The sequence below is a fragment of the Cucurbita moschata genome, unplaced genomic scaffold (genome assembly GCF_002738365.1).
Source record: "Cucurbita moschata cultivar Rifu unplaced genomic scaffold, Cmos_1.0 Cmo_Scf00021, whole genome shotgun sequence".
NCBI classification, from domain to species: Eukaryota; Viridiplantae; Streptophyta; class Magnoliopsida; order Cucurbitales; family Cucurbitaceae; genus Cucurbita; species Cucurbita moschata.
The window spans coordinates 2278399-2292966 of record NW_019268537.1 but is presented as its reverse complement, the minus strand read 5'-3'; the positions used below and the strand labels follow the sequence as shown (position 1 = coordinate 2292966).

At 37.5% G+C, this 14568-nt stretch overlaps 4 protein-coding genes and 1 long non-coding RNA gene across 6 annotated transcripts in view; 1 reads left to right on the top strand and 4 right to left on the bottom strand.

The window, feature by feature from the left end:
- Positions 1 to 65: 65 nt before the first annotated feature.
- On the bottom strand, positions 66 to 1947 carry LOC111458887. Its single transcript, XR_002713197.1, has 3 exons — positions 1617 to 1947; positions 434 to 616; positions 66 to 311 (listed from the first exon to the last, which is right to left on the bottom strand). It is a non-coding gene; the product is annotated as an uncharacterized LOC111458887 (long non-coding RNA).
- Positions 1948 to 3520: 1573 nt separating this feature from the next.
- LOC111458884 lies at positions 3521 to 4232 on the top strand. Its single transcript, XM_023101742.1, has 2 exons — positions 3521 to 4058; positions 4141 to 4232. The coding sequence occupies exons 1-2, from the start codon at positions 3740 to 3742 to the stop codon at positions 4224 to 4226; spliced, it is 405 nt and encodes a 134-aa protein (XP_022957510.1). The 5' UTR covers positions 3521 to 3739; the 3' UTR covers positions 4227 to 4232.
- Positions 4233 to 4302: 70 nt separating this feature from the next.
- LOC111458882 (CTL-like protein DDB_G0274487) lies at positions 4303 to 7044 on the bottom strand. 2 transcript variants are annotated; one of them, XM_023101739.1, is made up of 7 exons: positions 6736 to 7044; positions 6107 to 6567; positions 5717 to 5900; positions 5378 to 5602; positions 5175 to 5291; positions 4817 to 5050; positions 4303 to 4660 (listed from the first exon to the last, which is right to left on the bottom strand). In XM_023101739.1, the coding sequence occupies exons 1-7, from the start codon at positions 6805 to 6807 to the stop codon at positions 4445 to 4447; spliced, it is 1509 nt and encodes a 502-aa protein (XP_022957507.1). In that variant the 5' UTR covers positions 6808 to 7044; the 3' UTR covers positions 4303 to 4444. The 2 variants fall into 2 exon arrangements, with proteins under 2 accessions (XP_022957507.1, XP_022957508.1); XM_023101740.1 differs by having other exon boundaries at positions 6742 to 7044.
- Positions 7045 to 8557: 1513 nt separating this feature from the next.
- Positions 8558 to 10568, bottom strand: LOC111458894 (protein ASPARTIC PROTEASE IN GUARD CELL 1-like). The gene has a single exon (XM_023101749.1). The coding sequence runs from the start codon at positions 10412 to 10414 to the stop codon at positions 8957 to 8959; it is 1458 nt and encodes a 485-aa protein (XP_022957517.1). The 5' UTR covers positions 10415 to 10568; the 3' UTR covers positions 8558 to 8956.
- Positions 10569 to 12612: 2044 nt separating this feature from the next.
- The window catches only part of LOC111458599 (lysine histidine transporter-like 6), a 4109-nt gene continuing 2153 nt past the window's right edge, over positions 12613 to 14568 (bottom strand). The window contains exons 5-9 of the mRNA XM_023101352.1: positions 13515 to 13908; positions 13324 to 13429; positions 13026 to 13117; positions 12877 to 12945; positions 12613 to 12776 (exon numbers count right to left, since the gene is read on the bottom strand). Of these exons, the coding sequence (XP_022957120.1) occupies positions 12678 to 12776; positions 12877 to 12945; positions 13026 to 13117; positions 13324 to 13429; positions 13515 to 13908 (760 nt within the window). The 3' untranslated portion in view covers positions 12613 to 12677. The remainder of the gene's footprint in view (positions 12777 to 12876; positions 12946 to 13025; positions 13118 to 13323; positions 13430 to 13514; positions 13909 to 14568) is intronic.

Here is a 14568-nt window from a genome sequence, read left to right as displayed (position 1 = left end):
AAAAAAAAAAAAAAAATATATATATATATATATATATATATATATATATATATATACATATATATATCAATAATGCAAAGATAAAAAAGATGGTATAAAAAGATCCAAGTAAAAAGATGACAAGTGAGGCCTACAGTTCTAGAATGCAATGCTTTTTCAATCCCACTTACGACTTTTTGAAATGACTCACTTTGAATGCGCTTTATCTGAAAAGAAAAGTCTGACTTAACTTGAAGTGGTGTGTATTCTCGGATTGGTGGGTTGTTATGGTCCACTGTCACCCCATTGGAAAGCTCCATTATTAATGTCTCCTTAAAGTTCAAGCATAAGAGAAAGATGTCATGTTGTTTGTCTGACTTCGATTCATAGTGACTTTTGGACTCCTTGCATCTTTAGACGCTATAAAAGTTTAGAAAGAAAAAAAAAAAATTACCTCGAACATAATTAATAGCATTGTCGCTTCTGTTGCGCAGTCACCACGGCCAACACGCTATAAGGACTGTTGCTGAACATGTCCCAGCCATCACAATTGTTGCCCCCCAAATTCGGTACCCATAATCGTTCCAGTACATCCTTTCTTTTGGGACTTTTTTCAAACACCTTGTACACGCCTCACCTGAGAGGGAAAAATGAAAACACCACCATTAAATATTCTTTATCCCCTTTAAATTTTTTCTATTAAGATTCACACATTGCAAGTTTCCAATCAAGACAGACATTCAGGAACGAATGATAAACATTTTAAGTCTTCCAATATGCGTGGTTTGTACATCCCAGCTTCAAGGGTCAAACCTCACATACCAAATGTGCATATGTGCGATTGCCTGACAATGAATTTGAATGCAAAAAAGTTCAATTCTCGAAATAATTCAGATTGTAAAACTGCTAAAGAATCTTAAAAAGTGTCGAAAACAAATCTCCACCATGGAAGTCTAGGTCAAGTTGTGGCTCAGATGCCATTTGGTTAAAGTGCGGAAATTGAAGTTAAGAGCAGTTTTTCCTGCTGCTTTCAAGGAAGTCACCAAAGTTGGTTGTCCAAATGCTGCATTGTTCGTGAGTACCTAAATGTGGAGTCATACTCAATTGACTTTCACTCAAGTGCTGTAGCTAGCATGTCAATCTTCTTGTTCATGTCTGTTGGAAGATGATGATTGCACTATTTCAGAAAAGCAGCTTCTGTTTTGATTTCTTTCTTACGGCGAAAAGAAGACAATAAGGAACACTACCAAAACCGACGTTAACACCGATGTCCCCTCAGTCGGAGCCGGTGTTCTATCTGAAAAGATGTCCAAAATAAAATGGTACCATTTCATATCCCTCTCTAAATTTATTGTCATACGTACCTATAATCTCAACATTTATGTTATCAAACCTACTTACAGAAATAAACTCAAATTTTTCTTTGTTTTGTCAAATTAGAATAAAACCTTCACTTGCTTTAATAAATTTCCACAGTTAGCTGCTAACATCAACACAATGGCAAACAAGATTTAAAAACAACATAACTTAAAGCCAGCCATTGATTAAGCAGAATCTTTAACTTAACACATCAAAAATCCATTATTAACAGAGTTGATTTTCTCCTTGTTAATCGGCAATCAGCAATTAGCAATTACCTCCTGTTGATTGACAATTACAGTAAACCTTGCTGCTCTAGATGCCTCAAATCCTCAATTACAATTGTCACGGAGCTCCTCCTATCCTCCTATTATAAATTGAGCGATTGTTAATCGATGAACGAAAGCCAGGCCACGAGCTTATCCAGAAATCCAGAGTGTGAGTTAATTGTTAGAACGAGTTAAAACGAGATGAAGAAGGAGAGAGCGTGCAAAGAGACGATTGATGAATGAAAGAAGGAGAGAAAAACGATGGATGATATTGGAGAAACTCAAACCAAGCGAAGAGACAACGAAAGAATGAAGAAGAAGAAGCGTATGCGCGCGCGAACGTCAAATTAAAACGACACTAAAATTGGAAAAACAAAAATATTAATAATCAGAATTATATAAAATTCCTATATTTACAAATATGATTTAACCCATTCCTCTCCGAGCATATAAGTAACGGATTAAAATGGATAATATTGGCTAATCATACGATCAACTGTTACAATATTATATTTTAAACTAGGTTATTAAAGATTAAAATATCTATTTTTACGTGTTATTTTAAAAAAAAATGGTTTCTTATGATCCTTCGTATGACATCATGTGTTTGTGCTCGTCTCTTCTGTAACCTATTCATGTAGTTACCTCAAAAAAAATTTCTCACCCCCTTGAGTTCTCTCCCCCTTCAATCTCCACTAAACCATGTATAATATTAATTATTTAAGTGGTTGATATCAAATTTTTCTTTAAGATGACCAAAAATAAATAAATAAATAAATAAATAAATAAAAGACATAAATGGGGAATATATATATATATATATTCAGTAAGAATGCCCCATTTTGTGGGGGCTTAATGGGTTATTGCTTATGCTTGTGGGTGAATGAGGTGAAATAGGATTATGATAAGTAAAAATAATAAATTTAATAGGAAGAATGTCAATAAATCATGCTTTCCATTGGTCGGCAATTGGGGAATTATATTATAGGAAGAAGGTAAGGATGGTTTTGTTTAGTTATTTATGTCTCAAATTCAAAGCTTTTATCAAGTTTGAATATTATGTGAACTCATAACTCTTTTTCTTTTTTGTGCATAAAGGTTTCATTCATTTGTAAATTATAAAAAATCATTTCACAGCAACGCAAAATTGAAGGCAACAAGCCCCTTTCACCGCATGGCGTTAATGAATCATTCCTTGCGCACACTGGGCGGCAGGTTTACCAATTTATTTGCACTCCAATTCCCTGCCGGAAATTTCCAAGTTTTTCGCACAAGCAATTGGTGCAGCAATCACTGCCAGCCCTCTCTGTCCCCCTCAACTTAAGCAGAGACCGGTGGACCCACCAACCAACTGGGGAGTGGGGAGTGGCGTTTTGGGGAAAATTGGCCCGCGCCGCCAGGTGGGGGTGGTTGAAACTGGTAGGAAAAGAGGGCCACGGCGGCTGCGGCAGCGGTTGTGACGGTGCCGACGGTAGAGAAGAGAAAGTAGCGTTTTCCGGCGAATAATCCACAAATTTGAATAGCTGAAATGGATGCATTGACATATTGTAATTCATTGAGATTAATTAGTCAAATTGGTAAAAATGGGGTATAATACATAAGATTCCAAATTAACAAGCAGATATTTATTTATTACAACTATTTATCAAATTCAACGATGAACCTACTTAAAAGTTGCAAAATTAATTTTACCGATAAAATATTAATTACTATGTTTTACATCAATAGTTCAATCTCTTACTCCCGTAATTGTTGAACTAAAAAAGTTACAATTTCTATCATCTATTCAATCATTAATTTCGACCTATTTTCAAATAAAAAGTTAGTTCTACTATTATCCATAATCTAAATTTGGAGGCAGTTGATTTTAATCTACAAGTATCTAAGAGAGGGTTAAAAATCATTAAATTGATTCCATTTCACTTGGCCAGTTGATCTTAATGTACCAGTTTATGAAATTAATGAAGCAATTAACATCTAGACAGGAGCCGTGTAAGCTTAACGCTCAAATGGAGCCCCTATTTTCTGTATCTGTCACAATTCTGTCTCCTAGCAGAGTACTTTATTTGCTCTCATTTCACTATAAAATTCTACACCCAATCTAACTTCAACAGGAGAATCTCCACATAACCATGGATTTCAAAGCAGAGCTCAACACACAGGTAGCAGAAGAAGATGATGGTTACTATGCCGAGATTAGGAAACAAATCATTCTACTTTTGACAACATACGATGACGACGAAGACGTTGAACGACCTCCCAAAACTGCAGCAAAACGAGGGGCAGAACAAAGCGGCCGTCGTCACCCACAGTCAGAGAGAAACTTGAGTTGGTGTCTAAATGGGAATGATTTAGAAGGACCTGTTTGGCATGTCAATTCATGGGAGAATGGGAATGGAACAGGAGTTTTCATCCCTCAAGCAGTCAAATACAAAAGATACAGTATTTTCAGTATGTTCCTGTCTTGTCTTTCGAGTTTCATAAGCACAAGGCAATACTTAACATAACATCACTTCTTGATTTTGTGTTGCAGGAAGGATGAGAAAGCATGAGAGAAAAGAAAAACACAGACTAAACAGACAACAAGACCAAGGATCATCCGTGTTTTCAGGAGGCTAAATTGCAAAAATTACTTCTGAACTTTACTTTTCTTTCAAAAGTTGCAATATTCGTCAAAATGTTCAAGTTACTAATATATTTTAATCTCGGAATCTTATGTTATTTCACAGTTGAATGATTGTTACAGTAACAAAAGTAAACTCCAAAACTCAAACAAAAATAGTTGCATTCAAGTGAATAAAGCTAACAAATTAGGTTGTGCATGGTGGTATCGAAATTCATGCCTGTTCAAGGACTTCTCTGCGACTGTCAAACCGATTCCCCGTTAGCACTTCCCTCGCACGTGCACTCCGATGCTGAAGGCGCTGGTGAAGCATCTCCGAAATCTGGTTGAAGAATTCAGCATCCCATTTCTGAATCAACAATGGATCTTCTGCATAACAGATGTAGATGGATGTAACGGCACTTTCCACAACTACTATTGCAAGGCCTACCTGAAATTTTCAATAAGGATAGACATCAAAGAACAGTTTATTCACAACAATTTAGAACTAATACTCAGTTGATAAAAGAACTTATGAAATCTCAATTCATAGACAAGAATCAGCAAGCAAAAAGTCAAGGAAAATAACTTTCTAAAACGTATTTACCAAGACCATTCCCATCAATGTTGCAGTACATGCCACCATCGACACCTTATCCTTCCACTTAATCCATGTCCAAATACCTGAGCAAGTTCCAGCAGTGAGCCCACCCATGATGGTGCTCATCAGAAGAACAGCACCCGAGCAATCGTAAGCAACAAGAGCTTCGACACCGGTTGACTGTAATAACTCCCATGCATCTCTGGCTGAACGGTTGAAGCTTTTACCATAAACTGCTATCTGAAGCAAAGAGATGCAGGGAAAACTATGCGGTAATCATGGAGAAACCATACTAGAAATTCACAAAATTCAGAGTACAATTCGAACTTAATTATTCAACTTGACATTAGATAAAAGGGAATACCTGGACATACGCATATTTGTTAAAGAAACGAACAAGAGTCTCGACGAGATGAAACAAAAAATCAACACAGCAAAGCAGACACTCATTCTGGCCAATCTTTGATCGGATTCCTCTTATCTGAAAGTTATCGAATTAGTTTGAAATATACAAACCAAAAGAAACAATCGACAGCGTGGAAGGCAATAAATAGTTTGCACGAATACCTCCCACCGCAGTGTCCGAATGGGAGCTGTAAAAAGCGATCCATAGCAAATGCTACCAAAAGATGTTGTCACTGCATATCGTGAAGCCTTCATCAATGACTTTGATGGCATAGATGATGACTCTCTGCCGCCATGGAATAGGACTAGAAACACCATTCCCGAAACTATAACATGTAGAGTATTACAAAAAACAACACCAGCCCAAAACAAGCTTATGGAGAAAACCTGCAAATAGAAATTGTCAATATCATAGAAATTCAGCTAACATTCCTGGCTCTTCTGTTAAACTTGTTATCTCCAAATACAGCGACATAACAAAGAGCAAACTTGCCCGCTCACCACAAGTAGCCACCAGCGTCCACCGTCACCCATACTCGATGCCACAATCCCAGCTACACCAAAAGACCAAACTCCCATACACAAAAGCATGACAATCATGAAAGCATACGCAACTTTAATAACTTCAGGAAGCCCGGATACCATCTTTACAGCCTTTTGCAAAACTAGAAGTGTAAATGGCAGTCTATGGAAGGAAAAATACAAGGTCAGAGAAGACTGCAATGATCACCTAGTCCAATCTTTTGTTCATTTACAATTCTAATTCTCAAATAGCTGAGCTCAAGGGCAACATGTCTAAAATAGAGCCCAACACATATATACCGAAACACTACTTTCACTCCCATAGTTCACATAATGAATAACAAAATTCTTCATAATTCAACCTCATACCTGTCTATAACTGATATAACATACAGGAACTGCAACCCCGCACCAATTGAAAATGCTACACCCCAGAAAAATAACTGTCCCCAGAAGCACAAAACACTTATCACAGCAAGATATGTAGTCAAAATATGCACAGAAATCTTCATTACATGATTTGCAAAAGAACCAAGCAAGAACAACCAAGTCCATCCAAGTAAGCTTCCAACTCCGCCTGCCAAAGCATAAAGCGGCCAGTAATCCTCTGTTAATCCAACCCGATTCTCCATGATTGTATTGGTGTACTTATCGATTTGTAGCCTATTGCTCTTCTTGAACCTGTTAAGCCCCAGAACCACGAGCACAAATCCCACACTAATCAAATGAATGATAAACACAAAGGACCAAAAGACGTCTCGCCAAGAGCGTGACGATTCATCCGACAGCGCTTGGCCTCCGACACCACTCATACGACCGCGAACGGCATTCTGTAATCAACCCAAAGAAAAAAGAGAAGAAACACAAGAACCCCAATGATCGGTCATGAAAAAAGAAAAAAGTAAGAAGAAATTTACCAAAAGTTATCAGTAAAAGCAAACGAAACCCAGCAGCCACAACAAGAAATTGAATAGAACCCAAGAGACTAGTGGGGTTACCTGCACCTGATCGACGGTAGCGATGGAGGCGGAATCGAAGGAAGAAGAAGAGACACTACCGGAGTCGGCCATTATGAATAGACTAACAACTAAGGAGCCATCGTTTTGAATGTATTTGAGAATTGGAAGCTTTTGAACAGAATGCTGATAAAAACGTGAAAAGCGGTAGGAAAACGATGGAAAGAGTGGATCAAACGGTCGCTTTTTAGGGCTTCTTTACAGAAAATAAGTATCAGAATTCAGAAATTGAAATTTTCAGGCAGTGAAGCATATTTGAGAGAGGAACAAATCACTCCCAAATTTGTACAGGAATGTGGCTGTTCACTTTCGTACATTTCCATTTCCACTAATCGAGGAGCTTTTATGCCACGCGCTCATTGTCCGCGTGAAGGGGAGGAATAATGTGATGCTGTTCTTCGTTTCGGTCAAGATGTAGACGTTTTTTTTTTTTTTTTTTTCTTTCCCAAAAAAAGATTTTATTTTCATTTTTAATTACGGAATATGAAAGACTTTTTTTTCCCTCGTTGTTCACACGATTAATTAGTCGGTCGATACATTTTTTTTAATATATTGGATATTTCAAATTTTTTAAATTTTACTCTTTATTAATTAAAAAACTCTCATTTAGGCTCTAAACATAGAAAAACTGTGTGTTATTAAATTATGGTTTATTATATTTAAACACTTGTGTTAATTTCTAAAAATTATTAAATTGATTAAAACATTGGAATATTAATTTAAAAGGTAAAAACGTCACTCTATACGGTTGAATCTAATATATATTACACATAACTAGACATATGATTTGACACGTGAATTTAAAAATGATTTTTTTAAGAAAAACATATTTGTCAATTAAATAAATTTATTTTCTCTTGGTGCATGCATACATCCAAACATGTTAATCGAATAATAATTTAATAACACGTTATTTTCATGTCAAAAAATTATTTGAAGTGATTTAATCGAAAAATATTAGTACGTAAATTTGAGAATTTAAAAAATTAAAAATCAAATTGGTTTAATATTAAGAAGAGAGGAATTAGATTTCTAAATTCCTTATAATGTTTAGAGAAGTTTATAAAAAGATAATGATAGTGATACTGTGATTGATAGATATTTTAGTTTTAAATAAATCAGCATAAACTAAAAAATGAATATTTAAAATTAACTGAAGTTGGAGGAATCAAAAAAGAAAATCTCCTAATTTGTCTTTATGAATGGGAACGAATAATAAGCGGCCTACCTCACCTAAACGCACTCCCACTTTCAAGCTTCATTTTTCACCAATACTATTGTATAAATCTACCTACTTTTAATTCAAACATTTTTCAAATACTTTTTATAAATTTATTTTATATATCTACTTACTTTTAATTGTCTGTTTTTTTTTTTTTTAACTTGAAAAATAATTTTATAAATTCAAATATTTAAAGATACGGTAGTAAATGATAAAACTATCTCTAAATAAAATCTAAATAAACATGAAAAAAAATTAAAATATCATATATATATAGCAATTATGACACCTGAATAAGATAGATGTCCACATGTAATTCATAATGTAAGACGACAAAGATGCACATGCAATTGCATGATGTATTATATTGCATTAAATTATTGGTTAAATATTATAAGTAAAATAAAATCTATAAGAAAATAAAACTTTATCTAATGTATTATTTAAATTTTGGTTGTTAATAAAAATACTACCTAATACATCATATACATTTACATTTTATACTACATACAAAGGAATATATTAGAAGAATATTATTGTAAAAATTAAAATAAAGTTTTAAGGGAAAAAAACTATTAAATCAAAAATTAGAAAATATTACAAATAAACTTAGAAATGACAAGAACTAAAGGCTAAAGAAAGACAGACCAATCAACGTCACAGCCTCAGCATCCAATGTTCAACGTACGACTAACCTGCAACCTGCAGTTGACCGTTTAACTGTTTCCCATTCCTCTGGATTTCACTACAAAAAACAAAAACTATTTTTTAATTGGACCCCGTAAATCCTAACGTTATCCACTTCTTTCCAGTAATGCCCTCATGCCGTCTCAGAATTTACGACTGTTGCCAGTTACCGTTAACCGGTGGTCTATTTCATCATCTATGTTACAAGAGCCGGTTGAAAATGGAGCGATTAGCTTAATAAAAGAAAGGGATTAAGACGAAACTTCTATTATTAAAATAAGAACTAAATAATAATTAGCATTTGTTGGAGGAGAACCCAACGAGCGAATTAGCGAGGTCGAAACTGACACGTGTCCCTTGCTGCTGTGCGTTTCCGAGTATTGACAATGTTGAATCGGTAGGGGCAAAGGCGAAACAAAATGTTCCTTCCGAGTCAACCGGTATCAGGTAATTTTTTGCCGGCAACGGCAACTCTTTCCCGTCCGCGAAGTGAAATGACACCGTCGGCACTTCGACTCTCGACTTCGACGACAAGTCGTAACAAGTATCAAACAACGCCACGCCACGTGCGGACTGCAAATCGTGCGTCTTCTTAACGAACGCGTCGCGCAACAAGTTATAAGCGGTGGTCTGCAACCGCGTCACGGCGGTGCCGGAGTCAATGATGATGCCGCCGTTTCCGTCTTGGCTCATTTGGAACGACGTCTCGGGAATCGGAAGAATTTCACCTCCGACGCTCATCCCTGTCATGCCGAGGTAGAAAAACGTGTCCAAATTAGGGTTCCGGTGCAGCGGCGCTGTTACGGCATCGGGAGGAATCGGTGAGTTGAAATCGAGAGTCGAGGTGGATTCAGAGTCACGGTCCACAAGACAGTACGAAAAAGACGAGGCATTAAGCTGCGAAGGGAACGAGAGCGAGCCGCCTCCTAGTCCGAGCAAACCGGCGGCGCCGATGAACAAACCCTCATTGTTATGGCCACAGCCTAGAGCGATATTTGTGAGAGAAGTCGAGCCGAGAGTAACAGTTTCAGTAACGAAATCGCCGACGGTGTAAGAACCATCGCCATAAGAGACCTCGTAGAGACAAGTACCATTCCGGCACTCAGAAACATCGAGCGATTTACATTGCTGTGTTTGGCAGGACAGAGACGTGAAAGAAGCAGAGGAAGTAGGCTCAAAAATTGGATCGGTTTGCTCGTAGCAATCAGCACAAGGCGCGCATTGTACCCAACTTACATCACTACCAGTATCGAGCACCATGTAAACCGGACTCGGCGGCCTACCGATTCCAACTCGGGAGAAGTACTCACCGCTCCCCTGACTCGCGCCTGAGACAATCGGACTCTCAAAATCCTCCGCCCCAAATTGCGAACCACCACCATTCCAGAGAGGTTCAAGATCCGCTCCAGTAATACCTCGAATGGCTAGATCCATCCTTGCAGTCAAAGATCTGACTCGAGCAGAGTCGCGGTAGAGTCTGGATAACGTGAGGGATTTGTAGTCAGTGTGCGAGGTTTTCATAATGGAAACCCTGGAATTCAACAGCAGAGTCAAGGAAGAAGAGTCCGAGACGGTACTTTCATCTCGCATTGGAGATTGAGGCTGAAATGCAAAGACCTGGCGAGTGGTGTGAATGGAAGCGTCGACATCGAGCACGGAGGTTTGAGGGGCGTGAGGCAAGGACCGGGAGAGAACGCCGGAAAAAGAGGCGTAAAGAAGGGGAAGAAGGAAGAGAAAAAAGGCGGTGGCCATTGAAAGGAGAGGATAAAGAAAAGCAAGGAGTGGTTGAGAAGCGAAAACAGAGGAGGTGTAGTATTTAAGAGAAGAAGAAGAAGAAGAAGAAGAAGAAGAAGAAGAAGAGAAGAAGAGAAGGCGCGGGTGTGATTAAGTTCACTTCACGACAAGCGCGTTTGAAGGGCGTGAGAGAGAGAGAGGAAGAAAGGCGATGAAATGATTTTGAAGAGATAGAAAGGGGAAGAAGATGCTTTGAATGAATGAAGCATATGCACGGGTGGGACATGACCTGACAATAATGTAAGTCTTTGGATTTTGTAACATGTATATATATTGCATATAATGTGAGGATTAGAATGGTAACATATATGCATATATTTTGGTAATAAAAGTTTAGGGTTTATTTATAAAGTTAAGAGGAAAGTGGGGCCGAGGAGGGAAGATTTGTATGTCAAAAGGTGGGGCTTAAATAAACAGGACATGCACTTTAGAATAATGTTGCTTCTTTGAATGGGAATCAATTCAATACCCCACTTTGTTATTAATACCACTCTTTGTTTTATCATTCTTAAAACTCTCCCTCTCTCTCTCGATACTTATTGTGATTATTCTGTCCAACTTTGCTTTTTCTTTATTTATTTCATTCATATTAAATTCCAATTTTTTATTTCAGTATTTGACTCATCCTAAACTTTTGCATATTCAATTAATACGGTAATTACTGTAAGAAGTTTAAAATTGGTAATCCAAAAATCAAATTTGAAAAGGAGAAGATGTTCATTGAAAAGTGTAGTTGTAGTTCATTTTTACCATGAATGTGCGTTTAATAATACATTTATAAACAATAAAATAATACTAATTCTAAATCATGTTGTTATTATCCATAAATTTGTTATAATTTTTGTATATCATACCTACTCTAATTTAAATAAAAATAAATAAATTTACAATAATTATTTGCTATAGTTTAATGATGGTTCTTTAACTTGCCCGAATTTTAATTTCTTGAAACTCAAGTTTTTTAAGAAGGTAATATTATCCATAGGCAATGGTGCGGTAAGAATAGTAAAATGTTGTGATGTCCTGCGTCTGTTGGGGAGGATAACAAACCATCGTTTATTTACAAGGGTGGTGTGGTTTCCTGATAGACATGTTTTAAAGCCTTTAGAAAAAGTTCAAAAGGTAAAGCCCAAAAGACAATATATTAGTGGTAGATGTAGGCCGTTACCAATGTAGTATAAGAAAGCATGTAAAGCAAAAGGAATCATGAATAAATAAAGGTAAGAAAAGTAATATTGAGCTTGAAAAGAATAGAAATAGAAAGTAGATTGATCCATTGAGACCCAGAAACAATGGAGCTTCCAACGTGATTCACAACTAAGGCATATGCAAAAGAACCAAAAGCATATATAACGCAAAGTAGAAAGGAAATTGAAGTGGCATGGCATATGCTACGAAGCTTATACACCACACCAGCAGCCCAAAAAGGAGATGCTACACACCACAACATTCTGCTCTCCACATATCTGCATACACACACACACACACACAATCCTTTTCCTCCAAAAATATTGCACCTTTTGGTCTTGACCTACATTCCATTCAAGCTGCTCCCTCGCTATCAAGTTATTCCCATTACCCCAATGCTAACAGATAAGAATGGCAGGAATCACGCACACGCGCAGCCAAACTTACTGGTAGTACACGATTTTTAAATGCATATGTTAGGGAGAGGTTTCTATACCTCTATAAGAAAGGTTTTGTTTTCCTCTTCAATCGATGTGGGATTTCACAATCCACCCCTTTTGGAGGCCTAACGTCCTTGTTGGCACACCGTCTAGTGTCTCGCTCTAATACCTTTTGTAACAGCCCAAACCCACGTTTTAGCCCGTTACATATTGCTATTAGCTTCACGATTTTTAAAATGCGTATGTTACATAGAGGTTTCCACACCCCTATAAAAAATGCTTCGTTTCACTCTCTAACTGATGGAGATCTCACCATCTTTAAAAGTTTGGATCATTTCTCAATTTGTGCGTGATTTATGTAAAGGCGGTGCAAGAACCTAGGTTATAATGACGTGAATGAATATTGCATGAATTTGTAAGTACGAATGATAAGAAACACAAATCAAGAAGCGTGGTACTCTTAACTATTGTGAGATCTCACACCGATCTAGAAACATTCTTTTGTGAAATTAAAAAACGTAGAATTATATTATGAAAAGATAAGAAGTAAAATGAACACATAAACATGAGAAAATTAGCAAGTTAGAAAGGGTTTAGGCGTAGAAAGTGTAAGTGGAAGCATCTGCTATTATATTGCGCAGGCCTCCCACAGTGGATGCCAACATTATGAACACTCCAATCAGTATGCTTGCCTGTAACAGATAACATAAACCACACATATTGGTTACTACATCATTAGGTAATTAAGTAATTAACGAATGAAACTGTGATGAGGATGAACAAAATATATACCCAGTTGATGAACCAACTGCCACTGTAGCGCTTTGGCTTCTTCATCACTAGCCACATAACACTTGGAAGCTGCAATTAATTAAAGAGATGAAGAAACAGAGCAATTTGGATTCATAACAATTAAAGAGAGAATAAGAGAGAAATGTTACGAAGTAGGAAGTTGGAGCAAATCCAAAGCCACCAAAGAAACCAAGCAGATCTCCGAAGAAAGGGAAGGTGACTCCAACAAATATCGTAAATGCTGTAAGTTTCCAATTACACGCGGTTATAAGAGATGTTTTGTTCTACTTTTCAATCGATGTGAAATTTAACAAGCCCACCGCTAATATATATTGTCGTTTTGGACTGTTAAAAATGGTATCAAAAACAGATACCGAGCGGTGTGCAGTGTCTTAAAACCTCTCCGCGTTTTAAAATTGTGAAGGAAACTTTTGCAGGAGAACTCACCAACATAAGCCGTTCGAGTGATGAATCTGAGGAGAAATCCATCAGGGAAGTTGAATCTCTTCCTCATTATCCTCTCCAACATGTCGAACACAGGCATGGCATACACCTAATATGCATGCATACATACATGAGAGATTAGGTCTTTTTCAACAATACTGTTAAGATCAAAGGAATTTAGTGATTGTTTGGACCTGGTAGCTGCCGATTACATGAACGACAACCATAAGATTAGCAGACGCAATGAGCCACGCAGGTCTTTTGAGATTCAAAAGAACATTATCTTCAACGGCTTGCCCAAAAGCCCAGTATCCGATCAAAGCCACCGGAAAATAGCAGATGGCGTTGATGATATAAGCCCCCACTGCGCCTTTCCACATCGGAACTTTTGACGGTTTCTCCGGCGTTGATGGTATGGTGGCTTGAATCTCGAGAATCACGGCGTGCCCGGCGAATGCGAAGGAAATTTGGCCTAAGGCGTTGAAGACTCTAAACATTGAATCTTGGACGCTGGTTTCCTTGTACGCATAGCTCACGTTTTGGATTCTACCATGGCTCAGGCTCCCAACCCATGCAATTGTCGAATAGCTGCAATCAATTCATCCTCATCTTCAAAATTTCTAAGTAATTCTCACTCTCCATTGTGTTACAAATCATTTATTGCTTTTTATTATCTTTATTGATTTTATCTTCGTCCCAACGACCTTTTGTGTGAAATTTCATATCGGTTGGGGAGAAGAACAGAACACCATTTATGAGAGTGTGAAAGTCTGTCCTAGTAGACGCATTTTAAAAACCTTAAGAAAAAACTCGAAAGGAAAAGTCCAAACATATAGTCTGTAGTGGTGGGCTTGGACTGTTACAGATGTTATCAGAGTCAGACACTGGACAACGTGCCAACAAGGAGATTGAACCTGAAGGGAGTGGACATGAAGCTTTGTGCTAGCAAAGAGGTTGAACCCCGAAGGGGAGTGGACATGAAGCGATGTGTCAACAAGGAGGTTGAGCCCCAAAGAGGGGTGGACAGGAGGCGGTGTGCCAGCAAGGACGCTGGGCCCCGAAAAGGGTGGATTATGAGATCTCACGTCAGTTAGAGTGGATCCCATATCAGTTGAGGTGGATCCATTTATAAGGGCGTGGACATCTATTAGCCAACGCGTTTTAAAAACTTTGAGTGAAAGTACAAAGAGAACAATATCACGTTTCCGATAGAAAGGTATCGGAAAGTTTTTTTTTTTTTTTTTTTTT